This window comes from Schistocerca serialis, chromosome 4 (genome assembly GCF_023864345.2).
Source record: "Schistocerca serialis cubense isolate TAMUIC-IGC-003099 chromosome 4, iqSchSeri2.2, whole genome shotgun sequence".
In the NCBI taxonomy this organism is placed as follows: Eukaryota; Metazoa; Arthropoda; class Insecta; order Orthoptera; family Acrididae; genus Schistocerca; species Schistocerca serialis.
This window is the reverse complement of record NC_064641.1, coordinates 499,918,861-499,941,628: the sequence shown is the minus strand read 5'-3', so window position 1 is coordinate 499,941,628 and position 22,768 is coordinate 499,918,861. Positions and strand designations below refer to the sequence as shown.

At 42.2% G+C, this 22,768-nt stretch overlaps 1 protein-coding gene across 3 annotated transcripts in view; it reads left to right on the top strand.

Moving 5' to 3' along the window:
- The window catches only part of LOC126475226 (cyclin-dependent kinase 14), a 182,277-nt gene that overhangs the window by 134,091 nt on the left and 25,418 nt on the right, over window positions 1–22,768 (top strand). For all 3 annotated transcript variants that reach the window (XM_050102902.1, XM_050102901.1, XM_050102900.1), the window contains 4 exons: window positions 11,897–11,988; window positions 12,212–12,386; window positions 12,871–13,057; window positions 16,654–16,868. In XM_050102902.1, coding sequence (XP_049958859.1) covers window positions 11,897–11,988; window positions 12,212–12,386; window positions 12,871–13,057; window positions 16,654–16,868 — 669 coding nt within the window. The remainder of the gene's footprint in view (window positions 1–11,896; window positions 11,989–12,211; window positions 12,387–12,870; window positions 13,058–16,653; window positions 16,869–22,768) is intronic.

The following is a 22,768-nucleotide window of genomic DNA, read 5'->3' as shown; positions in this document are numbered from 1 at the left end:
TTTCTTCAACAATTCCTTATTGAATTTAATGAGAATTACACACACGAAAGAATGTTGTTTTATGTACACTCACTTTTTTTCCACATAATCTACATCCCGTTCTATGGCCTTCCTCCAACGCGAAACAAGGGTGTGTATGCCCTGTCGGTACCAATCCTTGTACTGGTGGCGGAGCCAGTGCTTCACTGTCTGAACTTCCTTTGCTGATCGACAGATGCAGCGCCAACTGCCGCGTCGTAATGCTTCTGTCCTCGCAAATGACGTCAGCAGCCCGCTGCAACATGTCAGTTGTTACAGCCGTGGACGGTCTCCCCGACCGTTGCAAATCGTGAAGCTCCGCCGAAAACCGCTTTCTGGTGACCTCACCCTCCGTGCCCAGGACTAACTGTACTTCTGTCGACAGCAGGTGTTCCGTAGACTTTGCACAAGCGTTTATGGACATTCCCCACGGTTTCTTTCTCTGCAGTGAGAAACTGAATGACGGCACATTGCTTGTGACGTACAAGGGATAGACAAAACAATGTGAATACCTGTACTTACTTGGGAATGGTTTATTAATAAGGAACTGGATCCCCATTTGTCCGTAATACAGCTGCGATTCTTTTTGGAATACTGGCATATAATTATTGTATAGTCCCCAGTGGAATGTTATGTCACTCTTCGATCAGAATCTCTTCTAACTCTGGAGTCTGCACTCCAATACCATCCACAGGCGTTCGATAATGTTCTAGTCCGGGGACTGTGCTGGCCATGGAAGAAGCTCCACTTCAGTTGCATACTCCTTATACCCCGATTGTGCTGTCCTGGCTGTGTAAAAGGGTGCATTATCGTCCTGAAATATGGCGGCATTGTTGGGTACAACACTTGAATCATAGGGTGCACCTGATCACCTAAAATGTTTACCTAATCGTTGGCTGTAACACGGCCTTCGAGAGTAATGATGGCACCAGCAGAATGCCATGATATAGCTGCCTGCACCTTCACACTTCCACCTCCATGCTTAACAGTTGGGAACAAGCTATCAGGATTGTAGACTTCTTTTGGCGTCCTCCAGACATAAACCCTGTCCTATGTTGGAAATAACGAAAACGCTGACTCGTCAGACCATATGACGTGTTTCCGCTGATCAGCTGTCCAGGATTTATGCTCCTGACAAAATGTTTTACGTTTCTTTGCGTTCATTGTCGTCGCTGATGGTTTCGGTATAGCAGCTCGTCCATGAATATTCGCTTTATGGAGTTCTCAGCAGACAGTGTCAATAGGTACAAGGTCTCGAAGTTGCATACTGAGTTCTGCAGTCACTTTAGCCGCCGTAGTTTTGTGTTGTTTTGACAAAATTCGTGTTAGCGTACAACGACCTCTGATTTGCGCCCACTATTGCGTTTACACGATGATGTCTTTACATGTTTTGTGTGGTCTATTATGAGTGTTGAAACAGTAGCTCTTGAAACATTCAGTAAGTTGGCTGTCTTGGTTACTAATGCTCCAGCTTATCGGGACCCCACAATGTGCCCTCTTTGGAACTGTTAGGCCTTACATTATACGACGACTTAGGCCTCAATGTGAATACGAAGTGTGCAGTGCTCGTAAACAACCTACAATCCGTACTGAAAATGCACAGTTCAACGTGACACGTACCTTACCTGCGTTGTTGACAGTCAAACACAACTATCCCATTACTACGACTGTTCACATTATTTTACCTATCTCCTGTACATCATCTACAGACGCCATTTTGAAACTGTCCTGCAGCTACGCCATCTGTCGGAAGTGACGGAAACTTCGCATGCTCGCACAGGGGACTTCAAATAATACTTTTGTAACGTTTTGCATTCGTAGCATTGTTTTCAGCTGAGAAAAAAAATGCGGTGCATTACTTTCTGGGCAACCCTCTTATATTGTGTTCCAACATTATGAATTACCTCGAAGAGAACGGTCCACTGACACGCAGTCAACACGAATTTAGAAAACATAGTTCTTGTGAAACAGCAACTAGCTGTTTACTCGTGTCGGCCTCTGTGACCGAGCGGTTCTAGGCGCTTCATTCCGGAACCGCGCTGTTATTACGGTCGCAGGTTCGACTCCTGCCTCTGGCATGGCTGTTTTTGATGTCCTTAGGTTGGTTAGGTTTAAGTAGTTCTAAGTCTACGGCACTGATGACCTCAGATGTTAAGTCCCATAGTGCTCAGAGCCATTTTTCTTTACTCGCACGAAGTGTTGAGTGCTATCGACAAGGGCTTTCATATTGATTCCGTATTTGTAGATTTACGGAAGACTTTACACACAGTAGCTCACAAGCGCCTTGCAAAAAAATTGCGTGCTTGGCAATATCGTGTTATGCAACTGGATTCGTGATTTCCTGTCAGAGGCCACAGTTCGTAGTGACTGACGGAAAGTCACCGAATAAAACAGACGTCATTTCTGGCGTTCTGCAAGGTAGTGTTATAGGTCTTCTGCTGTTCCATGTCTGTATAAACGATTCAGGAGACAATCTGGGCAGCCGTCTTAGGTTATTTGCGGATGGTGCTGTCGTTTATCGCCTGGTAAAGTCCTCAGAAGATCAAAACAAATTGCAAAACGATTATAAATGATATCTGTATGGTGTGAAATTTGGTAATTGAGCCTGAATAATGAAGTTATCCGCATGAGCTCTAAAAGGAATCCGTTAAACTTCGGTTACACGATTAATCAACCAAATCTGAAGGCCGTAAATTCAACTAAATATCAAGGAATTACAATTACAAACAACTTAAACTGGAAAAAACACAGAAATTGTTGTGGGGAAGGTGAACCAAAGACTGCGTTTTATTGGCACAATACTTAGCGGATGCAACAAATCTAAGACACTGCGTACGCTACGCCTGTCCGTCCTCGTTTAGAATATCGTTGCGGATCTGGGATCCATACCAGATAGGGTTGACGGAGTTCATCCAGAAAGTTAAAAGAAGGGCAGCAAGTTTTGTACTATCGAGAAATAGGGGAGAGAATGTCACATACATGTTACAGGATTTGGGATGAACATCACTAAAACAAAGACGTTTCTCGTTGCGGCGGGATCTTCTCTCGAAATTTAACACTAATTTTCTCCTCGGAATGCGAAAATATTTTGTTGACGCCTACCTACTTAGGGAGAAACGATCATCATAATAAAATAAGGAAAATCAGAGCTCGCACGGAAAAACTTAGGTGCATGTTTTTTTCCGCGCGCTGTTCGAAAGAGGAATAATAGAGAATTATTGCGAAAGTGGTTCGATGAACCCTCTGCCACGCACTTAAACGTGATTTGCTGAGTATCCATGTAGGTGTAGATGAACAAGTCTGTGGTTTACATAATTTGATGAGCCTTTGAGAAAAAATCTTGATGGAGAATTGTTAGTGTTCTTTAAACAATGAATATTTGATTCTGCACCAGAGTGTAAACTATAGTGAAACTTGCTGGAACTTCGTTTTTAGGGTCCTATACCTGAGTCAAATCCCTTGGCTAAGTAAAAAAATTAATCTTCTAAGTCACTGCAATTAAAAGATGCGGCCATTCACGCCACGTATTTGGATACTCGCAAACTAGCTCATCAAAAGCTTTAGATCAACTACCTTAAATATGTAATTAAGTTTTCACTGAACCCTCGCAGTGCGAGTCCTACTCTCCCTTGTCTGCGTTTTTAATTTTTTGGTGGTCACTGAAAAATGGACATGTCTATTGCGGAAAGCGGTAAAACAATCTCTGATCTGATGAGCCAACGTCTAGAAATAAAACAGTGATGTAACGTAAACCATGTGGCAATGAGCAGCACTATCATTACTACTGTGTCACGTAGGTATTCGCCCTAACTGTTTTGGGGAAAATCGAGGGAAATGTAAATTAGAATAGCTGCAGGAAGATTTGAAGTTGGCTTCTCTAGTGCGTCTTTCATTTACCTGCACATACAAACACTCGACGGCGTGCCCTCTACATTGTAAGTTATTGGAAAGACTGTTACTTAGCATAAGTTCTATTGAAGTTAAGGCATGAGTGCTGTTGAGGCACATCCCATCCCACCCCACTGAGCCACAGGGCGCCAGATTCGGCTTTCCATTTCATTCGATCTGATCCTAACCCCTTTCAGCTGAGTGAGGGAATCATGATGGTATAAAATACGGTCTCATAGCTACTCGTAATTTATGTTCAGCTAATATACAGAGAATACCAGATCTTATTCTGTACCTTACTTCCAATGACCAGCGGGATATTGAAACATGTTGAAACGTTGTAGTTCATCACTTGACTAATTAATAGTTAGTTGTAAATTAGTCTTTTAATTCTCCTGAACATGACTGAAATATAAACATAACAATATTGTTTTGTAGGAGTTTTATAAATTTTGCATGCCGGGAGAGAGACGTACCCCACATGTGTGCGCACCTTTTCGGGAAAAACACCTGTCACTCAAAAGCGCATATGTGCGAAAGTATAACCAGCTCGACATATTCTACGCTGCATATATGTAAGCAATATTGTCAGATTTACGATGTCGTAATTAAAGCACAACAGCATTTTTCACTCCAATTATTTGTATTACGAAATTATGTAAAGGTTACGCCAGAACATTGTAAAGAATAGTTTTTAGTAGCTACTTACTTTAATTCTGTTCAGTGAATTAGTTAGCTCAGGACTAGGAGACAGAATAATAATTTATCTCCATAATTAGGAAAGGTTCCCATGCCTGAATCAGAGCAGTTTTCATTTTCGCTTGAATTTGTACAGCACTTGTGATCTCGTTTGCTCCCGCAGCATTGAAGTACGTTCGTCGTCTGTACGTACCGCCTCCCTTTTTTCGTCTCATCATAACCCAAGTCACGTTCCGTTTTTTGGTGCTGTATCAGAAATATAGTACCTACGGCGGCGTGTTATGTCGCTCCGCTGCCATGTCAGCGGCTAGGTGCATTATTCACGCGACCCGCTTCTGCCAGCGAGCGCTCGGTGCGAATAGCCCTGAGCGAAAAAAGTACTGAGGACAGTGGGTCCAGAGATGGCCGCGAGATAGCTTTCGTAGACATATACTCCGGTTTCCTATTGATACGCCAGCAGAATGGTGTCCTCGCCTTCGCTGCAGCCGGCTATAAGCCGGCAAGGGTGACCGCGTATAAATAAGGAAGACAGAAACGGCTGCAGTAAAGTTTTACTGGCGCGGGGCTGTTAACAGCGGCATCCCAGCACACGCGAATGGTGACCCTGTCGTCCTCTGCACCGACGACATGAAAGGGAGGAGGCTGGCATGTCATTCTTGCCTGAACAGAAGCAATAAACTTGTCACATCACACTGATCCACGAGGCATTTTTCAGCACAGTGCAGACTGGCACCCGTTGTGGAAGTTTCGCTTTTGTTCTACTGTCGGTCTGGGAGACAGTTCGTGATCTTTGTTTATCCTTTCTGCTGCGTTCAATTCCATACTTCCCATGTGTCAGTACAATTTTCCAGCGACATACGGCTGACACACTAATGAATCAAAGAATAATCGTGAATTTCAGTTAAGATCTTTTTTTTTTTTTGCATCACGCAGCAGAGCTAGAAAGATCACCACTTGGGAGTGATGCAACCAAACGGCCCAACTCGACACTGGGTAAAATTTGGTGATATACAGGACATTAAATCCCGTCTGAGGCGCCTGCGATCATTTTTATGTTAGTAATTGGCGACCAATGCTGTACAATCGCAATAAAATCATGAGATGTTCAATTGGCTCTTTCATTAGAACATTTTACGCGTTTCGGGATTACACTTATCTTCAGACATCACAAACTTCAACTCCTTCCTTACCAACCAGGCGTACAGCCTTGACAACTCAAAGAATGTGTCGATATGAATGCGACACAAGCAGCCTTGAAACAGAGTATACGCTCTGCTTCAAGACTGCTTATGTCGCAGCCATATGTTATTCGACACATTCTTTGAGTTGTCAAAGCTGTACGCCTGCTTGGTTAGGAAGGGGTTGAAGTTTGTGATGTCTGAAGATGAGTGTAATCCCGAAACGCGTAACATGTTCTAATGAAAGAGGCAATTGAACATCTCATGACTTCATTGCGATTGTACAGCATTCGTTGCCAATTATTAAAATTTGGTTTCGGGCATTCTTTATGTTCGTATGCGCTTCGTAATATCCGTGACGAATAGGTAACAGTTCGTCACAACGTGTCAGTTTTAACTTCAGTTGAGTGCAAAGTCATTTACTCCCGTCGTAATTGTGTTCTAATTAACGATGGTAGTGATACTAGTACGGCCGAGATAATTAGTTGTATGATCGGACTCTACATTTCTCCACTTCAGCGAAACGTCCGTCAAATAAACATAGGATTTAGCATCGTAGCTCAGAACATCACACCTCTATAATCGATGAGAATGTCTAAAGTCTAAACAAAACGCTCTTTCTCACACTTACGTACCAGCACAGTTGTTACTACTTTTGCACAACACATTAAATGATACATCATAAATAATAAAAGCATAAAAAGTACCATTAATGACGAGGCCCTGTCTTCAGTAAAAGTAGTTCATAATGGGCGTTTTAGCTGATTACTGCAGTCTCAAACGGAATCAAAGTTCATAACTGTAACCGAACAATGGGTAGACATACTGACATGAATCTCTTTTACATGTTTTAATTGACTTAAAAAAGCGCACCAGAGAGGCAGTCCTGGCATTGCGCTTGATAATGGGAGCAAGATTGAAGAAATATCAAGACACGTTGATAGATTTGCCGACCTGAAAAAAGCGGTCGATATTGTAAAAGGGGGCAAGATGTTCGAAATCTTAGAAAAATAGGACTAACCTATAGAGAAAGATAACTGATATTCAGCAAGTACAAGAAACAAGAGGGAGCAATGATTGGAAGACAAAGAGCGAAGTGCTCGGATTATAAAGGGGTAAGACAATGATACAGTAAGACAATGATACAGTCTTTCATCGAAGAAGCAGTGGCGGAAATAAAAGAAAGGTTCAAGAGCGGGATTAAAATCCCGGGTAACAGGATATCAGTGATAAGATTCGATTGTGACATTGCTGTCCTGAGTGAAACTGAAGAACTACAGGGTCTGTTAAATGGAATGAACAGTCTAGTGAGTACAGAATATGAATTGCGAGGAAATCTCAAAAGACAAAAGCAAGGAAAAGTAGCAGAAATTAGAATACCGAGAAATTTAACATCAAAATTGATCCCAAAGTAGACGATGTTAAGCAGCATACTAGCACAAGCAAGGAGGACATCCCTTGCCAGGAGAAGTCTACTGGTATAAAAAATCAGGCTGGTATAAAATATAGGCCTTAATTTGAGGAAGAAATTTCTGAGCAGGAGAGCTTCTGTAAAGTTTGGAAGGTAGGAGTCGAGATACTGGCAGAAGTAAAGCTGTCAGTACCGGGCGTGAGTCGTGCTTCGGTAGTTCAGATGGTAGAGCACTTGCCCGCGAAAGGCAAAGGTCCCGAGTTCGAGTCTCGGTCGGACACACAGTTTTAATCTGCCAGGAAGTTTCATATCAGCGCACACTCCGCTGCAGAGTGAAAATCTCATTCAAGTATCCTACTTATACAGTTATAATTGGTGGAGACTTTTGTTGGCGAAAATACATGTTCAAAGCCGGTGGTAGACAGAAAACCACTTCCGAAATTGTACTAAATGTTTTCTCACTTTGAATAATTAGTTCATGAGCCCACACGAATTGTAAATGGTTGCGAAAACACACTTGACCTTTTAGCCACAAATAATCCTGATCTAATAGTGTGTCATGACGGATACAGGGATTAGTGAACACAAGGTCATTGTAGCGGGGCTCAAAACCATATCAACCAAAACGCAAAATATATCTATTAATAACAGCAGATAAAAATTCGCTTGATACATTCCTAAAAGAGTGTCTCCATTCATTGCCAATTATGTAAGTGTAGACCAGATGCGGCTCAAATTCAAAGATACGGTATCGACAGCAATAGATAGATTCATACCGCATAATTTAATGAGAGACGGGACTGATTCACCATGGTACACAAAACACGTCAGAACACTGTTGCAGAAGCAACGAAAAAAGCATGCCAAATTCAGAAGAACGCAAAATCCCCAAGACTGGCTAAGTTTCACGGAAGCTCGAAATTTAGTGCGGACGTCAATGCGAGATGCTTTTAATAGTTTCCACAATGAAATATTGTCTCAAAATATGGTAGAAAACCCAGAGAGATTCTGGTCGTATGTAAATTACACCAGTGGCAAAAAACAGTCAATATCGTCACTGCGCGATAGCGCTAGAAATGTTACCGATGATGGTGTCACTAAAGCGGAGTTACTAAATACAGTTTTCCGTAATTCCTTCAAGAAAGAAGAAGAAGAAGAAGTACATATTCCAGAATTCGAAACCAGAACGGCTGTTAGCTTGAGTAACATAAAAGTAGATATCTTAGGTGTTGCGAAACGACTCAAATCACTTAAGAAAGACAGTCTTCCGGTCCAGATGGTATACCAATCAGGTTCCTTTCAGAGTATGCAGGTACAATAGCGCCTTTCTTAGCAATCATATACAACCACTCACTCGACGAAAGGTCTATACCTAAAGACTGGAAAGTTACACGGGTCACACCAATATTCAAGAAAGGAAATAGGAGTAACCCATTGAATTACAGACCTATATCACTGACTTCAATTTTCCGTAGGATTTTGGAGCATATACTGTACCCGAACATTATGAATCACCTTGAAGAAAATGACTTATTGATGCATAACCAACACGCATTCAGAAAATACCGTTCCTGTGCAACACAGCTAGCTCTTTATTCCCATAGTAATGAGTGCTGTCGACAAGGGATCTCAGATCGATTCCATATTCCTAGATTTCTAGAAGGCTTTTGATACCATTCCTCACAAGCGACTATTAATAAAATTGTGTGCATATGGCGTATCGTCTTAGTTCTGTGACTGGATTCGTGATTTCCTCTCAGAGAGGTCACAGTTTGTAGTGATAGACGGTAATTCATCGAGTAGAACAGAAGTGATATCTGGCGTTCTGCAAGGTAGTGCCATAGGCCCTCTGCTGTTCCTGATTTATATAAATGATACAGGTGATAATCTGAGCAGCCCCCTTAGATTTTTTGCAGATGACGCTGTAATTTACTGTCTAGTAAAATCATCATACGATCAATTCCAATTACAAAATGATCTAGAGAGAATTTCTGTATGGTGCGAAATGTGACAATTAAACAAAGAAAAGTGCGAGGTCATTTACATGGGTACTAAAAGAAAGCCGATAAATTTGGGGTATACGATAAATCGCACAAATCTGAGGGCTGTCAATTCGACTAAATGCCTAGGAATTATAATTACGAGCAACTTAAATTGGAAAGACCACATAGATAATATTGTGGGGAAGACGAAACAGAGACTGCGGTTTGTTGGCAGGACACTTGGAAGATGCGACAAACCCACTAGAGAGCCTACATTACGCTTGTCCATCCGCTGCTGGAATATTGTTGCGTGATATGGGATCCTTACCAGGTAGGATTGACGGAGGACATCGAAAAAGTGCAAAGAAGGGCAGCTCGTTTCGTGTTATCGTGCAATAGGGATGAGAGTGTCACTGATATGATACGCGAGTTGGGGAGGCACGGTTTTCTCTGCGGCGAAATCTATTTACGAAATTTCGATCATCAACTTTCTCTTCCGAATGCTTAAACATTTTGTTGACACCCACCTACGCAAGGAGAAATGATCATCATAATAAATCAGCTCGAACGGAAAGATTTAGGTGTTCCTTTTTCCCCACGCGCAATTCGAGAGTGGAATGGTAGAGAAGTAGTCCCTCTGCCAGGGACTTAAATGTGAATTGCAGAGTAACCATGTAGATGTAAATGTTTATAAAACCGTGCTGATTTGTGGACAGAAGCTCTTTCGTGTCAAGGAAGTTTACTGTATCCGAAGTGAGAATATGTTCAAGAACTGTGCTGCAAACCGATGGTAAGTCTTACTGGAAGTTGACTGCCGTGATCTTAGTGCGAACTTCTACGAAGCTTCAGTTTTGTGTGGATGATGAGCGCGCGTACTGTGGCGTGGTTGCAGTGGAGGGACCAAATGAAACCTGATTCCGTCACGTAGCCTAATGATGGGAGACAACTGTGTATCAGGACCCGTACTCGAACCTGGTCTTGTGCTTTTCGCCATTAGGCTACCGAAGAAGACTTCTGCCACAAATTTTCAGTCGCCATTCCGATTGCATAGCATCGCGTTTATCTACATCTTCATCCACATGTTGCAAACCAATGTGAAATGCATGGCAGAGGGTGCTTGGCATGTTACTAAATGTTAGAATTTCTTCTCGTTCCAAGTGCATATGTAGCACGGGACGAATGACTGTTTAAATGCCTCTGTGCGTGCTATAATGAGTCTGATTTCGTTTCCACGATCCCTACGGTAATGATACATGGGTGTTGTAGTCGTAGGGCATTACTTCCCTGGTGTTTGTGAAGCACACAATTTTACTTTTCCAAACTTTCAAAACACATTTCTAATATTTTTCATCACTTTTAAATCTTACAGAGGTCTGTGCAGCTTTTTTATTCACATATGTATAAAAGCACAGCGTACTGCTATGGATTAGCACTGTGCTGGTCGTCGAGCTTAACGTCCCTATTCAGCGGATGAATCACCATTAACAGTGTTACATGCCCTCACTCAATGAGACACTGCAGATAGGTTCGGAATTTAAACCAGAACATTAACGGAAAATGTCAGTGTATGTTTTCTCTCTCTCTCTCTCTCTCTCTGTGATGGAAATCTGTTCCACCACCAAAATTAGAATAGAGTATCTGAAAGTTGTGTGCCACCCCAAGAGAGTGAGTTAAATACCTGAACATGAGACTTAAGTTAAGTTGCACCGGTTTCGATCTACACTTTAACCATAAGGCCCAATTATAGCTTGTTGAGTGAACCAGATCTTGTATCTGAAGAAGCTACAGATCTGCCACATTCCAGCAGACTCATATCTAAACACAAGGTTAGTTCAAACTAGCCTGAGGCTACCTCCACACATGCTCGACTGTTCCGCATATACTTCTGTAGGTGAAGGATATCTGCCATTGTACATCATATTATAGTTTTATTTCCATTCCATTTTCTTATGGAGCTGTAATTAGTATAATTTTTCTTTGCCATCTTTACTGGAGTGATTCCTAAATTTCCTCAAGTCATACTGATGAGTGAATGTTTGTAAGTAGGTTTTTGTGAGAGACATGCAGTATATATTCAAGTGTCTGCCAGTTAGTTTCTCAGCATTTCTGTGATGCATTCTTGTGAGTACAACCAGCCTGTGACAATGTGTTCCCATTTTCACTCGTATATACATTCTCAATCCCCTCTTTGTCCTATTTGGTATTTGTAGTTTGGTAATACAATGTGCAGCACACAATTACAGCCAATGCTGTTGCCTAGCTTTTTGGCTTTGAGGACTAAGGTGAGACTTCAGTATGGGTCGTTGTGGCACCTTGAGCTTTCTGAGCATGCACTGGCAAAAAGTCAGTCTTTGAATTCCAGGGACGTATGTGGTCATATCCTCTCGAAATGTAATGTGAAAATAGGTTCACGACATTTCTGCAATATGCCTCCTTGCGCCGTTGAATGTTTCAGATGCCAGCAGGGAACACTTGGTTGCAATATTGCTCAGAGTATTGGCAGCAGTAGTTCATTTGCATTGGTCCCCTTTCAGTGTGATTGCAAGCAGATTCAGTAGCTGACAACATGACCTCAGAGTACTTAGTTTACATTTACCATGCATACGCAGGAGTTTAAATGCATCGGTTTTTACTGTGTTTTATTCTGCTCTTACATTTAATGTAGCAAATATGTGATGTAATCTTCACTCTATACTCAAATCAGTGATTGTCCATTGCAGGGTGATTCGCCTTTTGGCAAGTCAGAGGCGTATATTAAACTGGAACAGCTGGGAGAGGGATCATATGCGACTGTCTTCAAAGGTTACAGCAAGTAAGTTGTGAGAATATCTTTTTGATATACTTTGTCACTGTATAATTTCTTACTACTTTACAATTTTATTCTTTTTCCACGGTATATTAACACTTAATTCTAAGTACTAATAAAATCATATTTTGTCACTATGATGCTGTTATGTAACTATGTATAAACCCCAACATCAATTTGGTCATTACTGTTGTTCATAAAGATTTCTTTGTGTTTTTTCATTTTTCAGCCTGACGAACCAAGTTGTGGCCTTAAAGGAGATCAGATTACAAGAGCAGGAAGGTGCCCCTTTCACAGCCATACGAGAGGCATCTCTGCTTAAGGAGTTGAAGCACTGCAATATAGTAACATTGCACGATATTGTGCACACGCGGGAGACACTTACATTTGTTTTTGAATATGTGGTAAGTGGCATAATTGTTTTTATTTTTCCATCCTCAGAGTGGCACTTTGCTAAGACAAATACTGGTGAAGGGAAACACGAACTCTGGTTGTTCTCAAGTATTCCTCTATCTTTATAATAAATAAGCGAGGAAAGGTGACTACCTATATTCGATTGATGTGTATATTTTCATACACAGGCTACTTAGTCACGAATGGTTGCCTTTCCTGTGGTTTGTTAATGGTTTCCATCCTTGAGTTATTGTTATTGTACTATTTATATTCAGTAATGGAATGGCTGTGGTTTCGCCTGGATTATACACCTTCAACTACCATCTTCAGAATCATATTTAACTGTATTGTGTTTGTGTTGGTACGATAATGTAATTGAGTTTTTGCAACAAAAGTAACAGTGTAGTTTCTAAATGCACAAAAATCATTTTAGTTGTTGTTCATTCTACTAATATTCCTGAAATTTGCAAATTAAATGGCTGTTTTCTGTCACAGCACACTGACCTCTCTCAGTATATGGAGAAGCATAGCGGTGGGCTGGAACCACGTAATGTGCGACTGTTCCTTTTTCAACTACTTCGTGGCCTGGCTTACTGCCATCGCCGTCGTGTCCTGCACCGTGATGTCAAACCTCAAAATCTACTCATCAGTGAGATAGGAGAGCTCAAATTAGCCGACTTTGGTATGAAAATGTTTACTGTCTTATTTCTAATGTAATATTTAAGTATTCTATCATTATAAAACTAGTAAAGAATCCAAGAAAACTGCATTAGAAGTTCTAAGAAGTTGAACTTAACTGATCAAAACACTGAAATAAAGTCAGAAGCAAAACGTGGAAATACCATAAAAGATGATAGCAACACTTGTGAACTTCTGAAATTTATATTCCGCATTAAACTCTTCCAGTTCTCCATTTTCTGCAGAAATTGCAGATGTAGTAATAAGCTGTTGGGAAACTGTAACTAAATTAAATTTGTTGTATAAAATTAGTGTCCCCATGCCTGCCTCATTCCCTGTTCACTCCTGTCTTCAAAATGCAACATGATATATTGCCCTTTCTGGCAACTTTCAATTACAAGAAACCATGTCAGCAATGTGCATCTTATGATTATAAAACAGGAAATATCAGTTTTAATGTTTAGAACATGCTCGTAAAATGAATGTAACTAAGTATGAAGACTCGGCAGTCTTTTAATTGTGCCTGTCTGGAACTGTGGCACTTCTATGTAGTAAGTAGCAATTTGCCCTTCTAATATTGTTGTTACCTAAATGTCAGTACAGGAATAACTGATGATACACATTAGAACTAGCAAGGACCAAAATTATTTGTCAGTGACTACGTTGTTGTAACCAAAAATGTTTTGTGATTGACTGGGTTACAGTCGCAAGTAGAACAGCCATGGGTCTATCCCATCCTGTGACTTTCCATTGTTTAATAATTTCAGTTATTTCACTGCTTTTAATACATCCGAAGAAAAATAGTTTAAGGTATCATTCCTATGAAACTGTATTTATGTAGTTGGTAATTATGATATGGATGGCAGGACGATACTAATTTGTTGTGTGTAAGAATGCTTTGAAACTGAAATTATAATTGGGTACAAGAGTTTGAAATGAATTACGCAAACATTATCTTTATATTCTGTCCCCTGCATCGTATTCCTGTACCATAAAAAATATTTAAAAAATTATAGTTGTTACATTGCATGGTGACAACTTCATATGCTTTCTTGTTGGGTGAGGCAGGGTGTTTTGTCATCACTGACTGCACTGTTTAATATCAGAAATTCTTTGCCAGTAACGATTCTATTTGGTGAACCTCCTATTTCTGTATTGTAGATAACTGAATAAATAAATAAGAGAGAATCAGATAAAGAATGGATTTAGTTTTTCTCAGAAATTGTGGGACCCACTGAGCACAGACCTTATGTTACCGTAACTGTTTAGTCGTGATCATCTGGAGAACATAAGCGCAGAAATCAGCAGAAAGTTGTCACATTGAGATCTCATTAAATGCTGGTTCTCACAAAATTTTTCGTCATGTTTGTCACTGACAACACACAGACGGCCGCATCTCACTGAAAACACACAGACGGCCGCATCTCACTGACAACACACAGACGGCCGCATCTCACTGACAACACACAGACGGCCGCATCTCACTGACAACACACAGACGGCCGCATCTCACTGACAACACACAGACGGCCGCGTCTCACTGACAACACACAGACGGCCGCTTCTCACTGACAACACACAGACGGCCGCATCTCACTGACAGCACACAGACGGCCGCATCTCACTGACAGCACACAGACGGCCGCATCTCACTGACAGCACACAGACGGCCGCATCTCACTGACAGCACACAGACGGCCGCATCTCACTGACAGCACACAGACGGCCGCATCTCACTGACAGCACACAGACGGCCGCATCTCACTGACAGCACACAGACGGCCGCATCTCACTGACAGCACACAGACGGCCGCATCTCACTGACAGCACACAGACGGCCGCATCTCACTGACAGCACACAGACGGCCGCATCTCACTGACAGCACACAGACGGCCGCATCTCACTGACAGCACACAGACGGCCGCATCTCACTGACAGCACACAGACGGCCGCATCTCACTGACAGCACACAGACGGCCGCATCTCACTGACAGCACACAGACGGCCGCATCTCACTGACAGCACACAGACGGCCGCATCTCACTGACAGCACACAGACGGCCGCATCTCACTGACAGCACACAGACGGCCGCATCTCACTGACAGCACACAGACGGCCGCATCTCACTGACAACACACAGACGGCCGCATCTCACTGACAACACACAGACGGCCGCATCTCACTGACAACACACAGACGGCCGCATCTCACTGACAACACACAGACGGCCGCATCTCACTGACAACACACAGACGGCCGCATCTCACTGACAACACACAGACGGCCGCATCTCACTGACAACACACAGACGGCCGCATCTCACTGACAACACACAGACGGCCGCATCTCACTGACAACACACAGACGGCCGCATCTCACTGACAACACACAGACGGCCGCATCTCACTGACAACACACAGACGGCCGCATCTCACTGACAACACACAGACGGCCGCATCTCACTGACAACACACAGACGGCCGCATCTCACTGACAACACACAGACGGCCGCATCTCACTGACAACACACAGACGGCCGCATCTCACTGACAACACACAGACGGCCGCATCTCACTGACAACACACAGACGGCCGCATCTCACTGACAACACACAGACGGCCGCATCTCACTGACAACACACAGACGGCCGCATCTCACTGACAACACACAGACGGCCGCATCTCACTGACAACACACAGACGGCCGCATCTCACTGACAACTAACAGACGGCCGCATCTCACTGACAACTAACAGACGGCCGCATCTGTTTTCATCATGAAATTTGCCTTTCACTCTTAAACGCAATCATTGATGCACAGCCCCTTCACTTGTTACCTTTGACCCACATACAGCCCAAATTCTGTGATGAAAGCCAAAAGATTTGAGATTTTTTTTTTTTCCTGCACTTAAAGTTGCATTGCATTACATGGAGTGAATTTCAGGGTTAGAGTTTTTCAGGTACAGTTTTTATTTTTGATGGTTATTGTAGGTAAATGAGAAGAAATGTGTCTTTCTCACTATTGCACTCTAAGAACACTGACGTAGTGAACGAGTCGATGCAACAGCTGTCCCATTCCTTCCGCTATTTCTCATGTTACGTGAAAATCCATGTTATTTTCTGGATAGTCCTTGTCCTACGGGCAGTGGCACCCACTCTCCCATTCCCCATACGGGGTGACCACACATCACGAGCAATTGGCAAGTGTGGTTATTTTAGTGCTTGATCTCTTTGAGTGCGACTGTAGGTACAAAACTAAATGTCACCAATAGTAACAAAATTTAATTTCAGTACAAAATCAGGACAGAAATTCGCAAAAAAATGTGTGGCAATTTGAAATATAAAGTTTAGAGATCTAATACTAATGTTTTACACTTGCTTTTTTTCGTGGCTGTGGGTGTGAATAACAATCTTTAGTTGTTCCAAAGTAGCTACAGAAACACCTTCAGACAAAGGAAGAAGTCAGTCAGTGATAACTACCAGTAGCCTCCACTTCCCATACCAGAATCTCTTATGGTCCATTGTATAATTTCCAGTTTTTTACCGTGTTAGTTTTTATCAAATATATTCATATGCATAATAAACATTTCTGTTACAGGCCTTGCCCGTGCAAAATCAGTGCCCTCACACACCTACTCCCATGAAGTAGTCACTCTGTGGTATCGCCCACCAGATGTGTTGCTTGGCAGTACAGAGTATTCCACCTCATTAGATATGTGGGGTGTTGGATGTATATTTGTTGAAATGATCACAGGTGTACCTACGTTCCCGGGAGTTCGGGATACGTATGACCAGCTGGATAAAATTTTCAAGGTCAGTGTCTAATCTTCTTTTTATGGTAAATATATTTTTTCCTACAAATGATGTTCTTCAAGAACTGTATCCTATAAGTATACCACAGTAAAGATAAAGATACAGATCAAATGAGTAGTGAAGCAGCCACTGAAGTAAAAAAAGTTATGCTCAGTGCCATTTCCTGCCATTGGGTATTCAGTAAAACTCTTCATTGCAGTTTGATTGCCACCATTCATCTGAGTGATGATACCTATGTAAAGAGCTGTGCAAGGGTACAACAATGATTATATGACATGCCCACTTCCACACAAGGCACTGCCTGTGATGGATATTACATACCTGTCACACAACTAGAATAGGATGTGCTAGGTAAGTGTATGGAGGCAGGTCTTACATCTAGCATGCCCTTGTGGGATACCCCATAAGCTCAAAAAGTTGTGAAACTGGAGTAATAAAAAATTCGCACAACCATGAGAAACTCAGAAAAGTCCTCCATTGGGATGTTATAGAACTCGCTTATCACTTTGGTTTGAATGTTGGTTACATCAACAAAGCATTGACCCTTCATGTGAATTTCTGCACTTCGTAATTTTGTGGTAGGTTCATATTGACAATGCTAAGTCTCGTCTCCCATGACGATTTTCAACAGAAAAGTAACACAGCCTCTAGCGGGCAACGTCTGGGGCCTAGCGGCTTTGGGATTCCAATGGAGATATCTCAACTCAGATCTGCTCCTGACAGGATGTGTGTACCATCAGGTAGTATTGACACCTACCCAACAAAGAGAGCTTGAAAGGTCAGTCCACCCTAGTAGTAGTCTCAGAATTACAGAAACAGGGCACGAGTCTGCTGTAACATTTTCATTGTTATTGAGAGAACAGAGGGAACATTAGGGAAGGTCTCCCCTTTCTATATTTTAAAGCATTCTTGGATATTGGTGGGTCCTTAAGCATTCTTGGATATTTGTGGGTCCTTAAAGTATTTAATAACTCCATAACAGAATAACTCTTGTTGAAACTGCCAAGTCACACCAAGTAGCTAAGCTTCTAGGATCTGAGGCACCGACAGACCTCTTTTGGAAACTCCCCTGCCCGTACCTCATTATTGAGGGCTTCAATGCTCACAATATGCTGTGGGGCTCAGTTACCACATGCCCAGGAGTCAAATTATTGAGAGCCTTGTCCATTTAGTGTGTATCTGCCTTTTGAAATCTAGTCAGATGACACACTTCTCTACAGCTACAGGATATTTTTCAACCACTTACCTTCATTTTTTCTCCCCAACTATTGGTGACTCATTTCAGTGGGAAGTGGCCACAAATTTGCATTCCAGTGACCACTGTCTCGTGTGAACCCACCTGCTGATTCAGACGGCAGTCGACAGGAGACTGCAAAGTGGATGCTTCAGGCAAATTTGTTGCAGTACAGTCAGCAGGCCATCTTTGAATGAATGGAATGAACCCAGGAGATGGTGGACCATATTATCTCTGTGGCCAACCATGCTGCTGCTGATTCCAATTCCCCATCTAGCAACCACCTCAGATGATGGCCTGTTTCCTGATGGGACAAAGAATGTCACTTGACAATCTGAGCCAGGCACACACTTTGCGGAAATTTAGACACCTGCAACTAAGAAAATCTTCATGTCTTCGGCTCTTTGAGAGTGCAAGCAAAGTGAGTGATAAAAGAACAGAAGAGAAACTCCTGGAAGGAATTCACAACTTTCGTTAATCAGTCCACTTTAACTGATAGAGTTTGGACATAAGTAAGGTGGTGTTCAGTCAAAGATGAGAAACCACCTCTTCTGGCCTTGTTGACACAAGATGACATGACTTGGGCTTTAATTGAACTCTTTTGTACTGTCAATGCCTCATTCAAACAGTTGAGGTGCAGATTTTCTACAGGACTGGAGAGGAGGATGCTCCACATCATCTCGTGTAGTGATGTGGTCTGCAATCTTTCATTCCCCATGTGAGAGCTGAATTCTGCTCTGTCTGCAGCCAGACCGTATACAGGGCTGGATCAGATTCATTATGCCATGCTCAGTCTTCTGTGCTCTGAAGCCAAAGGCAAGCTTCTGTTTTGTTTCAATCAGATGTGGTTTGATGGACAGTACTCCCAGCCTTTCAGAAAGAGGTATTATTAATAATCAAGCAAGGATCGTGCCGTACTAGAGTGTACCTCTTACCAGTTTCATGAGTAGGACTTTTAAGGGCATGGTCAACTGCCGCCTTGTCTGGCTCCTCGAATCCTGAGGTCACCTCTACCATTCCCAGTGTGGTTTCAAGTGCTATCATTATGCCCTTGACAAAATAATTCTACTGGAGAGGTGATACAGGAGTCTTTATTATGCGGAAACCATTTGGCCAATATGTTTTTTGGTCTTCAGAAAGCAAAAGATACCACTTGTAGGTACAGCATCCAGCACAAACTTCATGAATGGGAACTACCTGTATACCTGCCTCTTCTTATCCAATCCTTCCTTGAGAGTTATCTATCATGTTGGTGATGAACTGTGTGGCTGCTTTATTGAGGAGAGTGGGTGTCTTCCAAGGCAGTGTACTCAGTGTCACATTGTTTACAACTGCTATCAGTGGCATCTCTTCTGCAGTCAAGAGCCCATTTAAATGATCTTCATTTGTGGATGACTTTGCAATCTTCTCCTCTTGCTCTAATCTTAAGATACAATGAGCCAACTACGATTGACCATCGGGAGGCTTGAAGCTTGGCCAAGTAAAACTGGTTTTAGTTTATCACTACACAAGACTCCTTTTCAGTTTTAACTGTGCTCATTGAAGTTTTAACCAATTAAAGCTCACAATGGTGAACAATATTTTAAATATTAAGAACAATGTGCAATTGCTGTCTTACTATTTGACACCAAATTAACTTGGCTCCTGCACCTGAAAGACCTGTGGACAAAGAGCATAAACTTAATGAATATTTTGAAATGCCTCAGCAGAAAGGCTTGGGGAGCTGACAGAATCTCACCTAGGTCATTTCTCAGATAGTTCATTGCTCAGCACACACTACTTCTCTCAAGGTGTTAGATACTTTCCACCATGAGAGGATTTGGATATCAACTGGAGCCTATCAGACCAGCACAGTTCAAAGTCTGTGTGCAGAACCTGCAGATCCGCTGTTTCATATTGAGGAGTGCCTTTTCCTAGCTCAACAGGCCCTTAAAATCTTAGAATTGTCTCATTGACATTTAGAGTGGCAGTTCATCCCAACTTTGAGTGGCTGTTCAGGAATTAACCCCATGTGACCAAGCCATTTGGGATTTGTGCTACTGACTGGCTCGTTGCTCCAAATATGCAGCCAGGGAAAGAACAAATTGCCTGCATAGCATCTTCAGAGGGCAAAAGTGAGTTTGATTCATACAGTACAAGAAAACTCTTGTTCCGCATCATGTTTTTACAAACCTGTTTCCTTAAAGTATGTGCCGCAGTTTTATCATTTTGTATATGGATGGCATCCAGCAAGGGAAGCTGTTTTCTGTTGTACGGTTTTCATACTATGCCTTGTGGAATACTTTACAAATTCTGATACAGACATTAGAATGGCACTGGAGTGGATTCAGAGGCATCGCAGTATGAAGTTAAGTGTGAAGTTAAGTATGAAGTTTCTCGTCTGTTCTGACTAGTTCCACACTGTCCACCAAATGTATCCAGTAGACCAGTTGATTCAGATCATAAATGACACTTCACAGTTGATACAACACAGAGGCAAGGAGATGGTCTTTTGCTGGGTACCTTGGTGTATCGGGATACAGGGAAATGGTGCAGCTGACAAAGCAGCATGTAGAGATGTTGTTGTGCATTGATGTGCTGTCCACTGGCACTATTGTCTTCTTGTTCAAAGAAGAGCCATGCATCATTTGAAAACCAAATGGTTGGAACTGATGGACAACAAACTGCCATCACGTAAATCGACCATGCAGGTGTACTGGAATTAAAGTGAACCACACCAAACTGGGCATAGGACATTACCCACTAATGCACAGTTTCCTCCTCCGACACGAGGATCCACTACTTTGTGAAGTTTGTAGTGTGCCATTTTCAATTCAGTATGTTTTGGTTGTGTGTATATATATATATATATATATATATATATATATATAGACACACACACACACACACACACACACACACACACACACACACACACACACACACACTTTGGCTGGAGATCTCCCCACCAGCCTCGCTGATATCGACACCAGTGTAACGTGGCTTCAACCTTAAAGTGATGGGAAGTGGAGGTCAGTGTGCTCTGAATGGATAGCTTGCCCAGGCAGTTTAATTAAGGGCACTGATCAGTGCCCCATACAAAAAAATAACAGAAACAACAACAACATTGACACACTATGGTTCCACATCCACTACTTAACACTGCCTACTTACAACTAACAACAACATCTGTTGTTAGTTCACACTGCCACTGTATTTACTGCTCTGATGTCCATCACTTATATGCCAGGAATAAAATCCATCTCAAAATTTTTGGTCAGATAGTGCATGACCCGAATGGCAAGGGGCTGGGAGTATGCATGACATAAAGATGTACTAGGATGAACCATCCTGTCGGATTAAAACTGTGTGCCAGACCTAAACACAATACTGGAACCTTTCGCTTTTGCAGTCAAATGCTATACTGACGGAGTATCCAGGCATGACCTATGACATGTTCTCAAAGTGGACACACTACTACAGAGTGAAAATTCATTCTATAAACAATCCCCTAGGCTGTGTCTAGGCCATTTAACTGCTATACTCTTTCTTTCAGGAGGACTGTTCCCACAAACTATTCCAGAGAACTGTGGAATCTGGGAAGTAGGAAAGATATACTGGTGGAAATAAAGCTGTGAGGGTGGGTCACCGAGTGAGGTGGCGCAGTGGTTACCACACTAGACTCACATTCGAGAGAATGACGGTTCGATCCCGCGTCTGACCATCCGGATTTAGGTGTTCCGTGATTTCCCTAAATCGCTCCAGGCAAATGCCGGGATGGTTCCTTTGAAAGGGCATGGCTGATTTCCTTCCCCATCCTTCCCTAATCCAATGAGACTGATGACCTAGCTGTTGGGTCTCTTCCCCCCCAAATAACCCAAGGGTGGTCATGGATTGTCTTGATGCTCAGGCAGTAAGAGCATTGCCTGCAAAAGGCAAAGGTTCCTGAGTTTGTGTACTGATGTGGCACATGGTTTTAGTCTACCAAGAAGTTTCAAGTCTCCGCATTCTCAGTTTCAGAGAAAAAAATTATTGTGGACCATGTTCATTATATAGATTTGGTGACCTGTGATGTATCACATCAGAAGTGGTGCAAATGAATATGGGAAGGAACTTATTCAATTCAGAGCATTGTTAAAGGTAGTGGAAATCACAATGTACACACATCAGCAAAAGTTTGGCATCACCCCTTTATTTTAAAATTCATGGCACAGAAAACAAAAATTGTCTCTGAGGCATGTGTAATATTCATTTTCACTGTGTCCAAATCACAAGATAAAGAAATACAATAAAAATAGTCTAGTGGTAAAATTGTCTTTTTCACAGTACTCCAGAATGGTATCAGTATGTGATGGAATGTCTCCTTGCTGAGATGCAGGCTTAATTTGGTTGTGGTGCACCATCAATGAGATCTAAATTGTCTCACTCTTAAATGGTGATTCTGCATAAGAGACACAAAGTACATGGTTGTTGCCAACATCCAAAAACAACTCATTTCAGCTTCTCACACAGTTTGATGTCCATGGCAAAGGAAGCAACTCCATTCTAGTGATCCTAGCATGCTGAAGGAACATGTTTTGGAGAACAGCATGATAATTACATGAATTATCATCCATCAAGACAGAATTATCACAAAATGTTGCCAATACAGTCCCATTATTGGTTGCAGAATCTCGTCCCTATACCA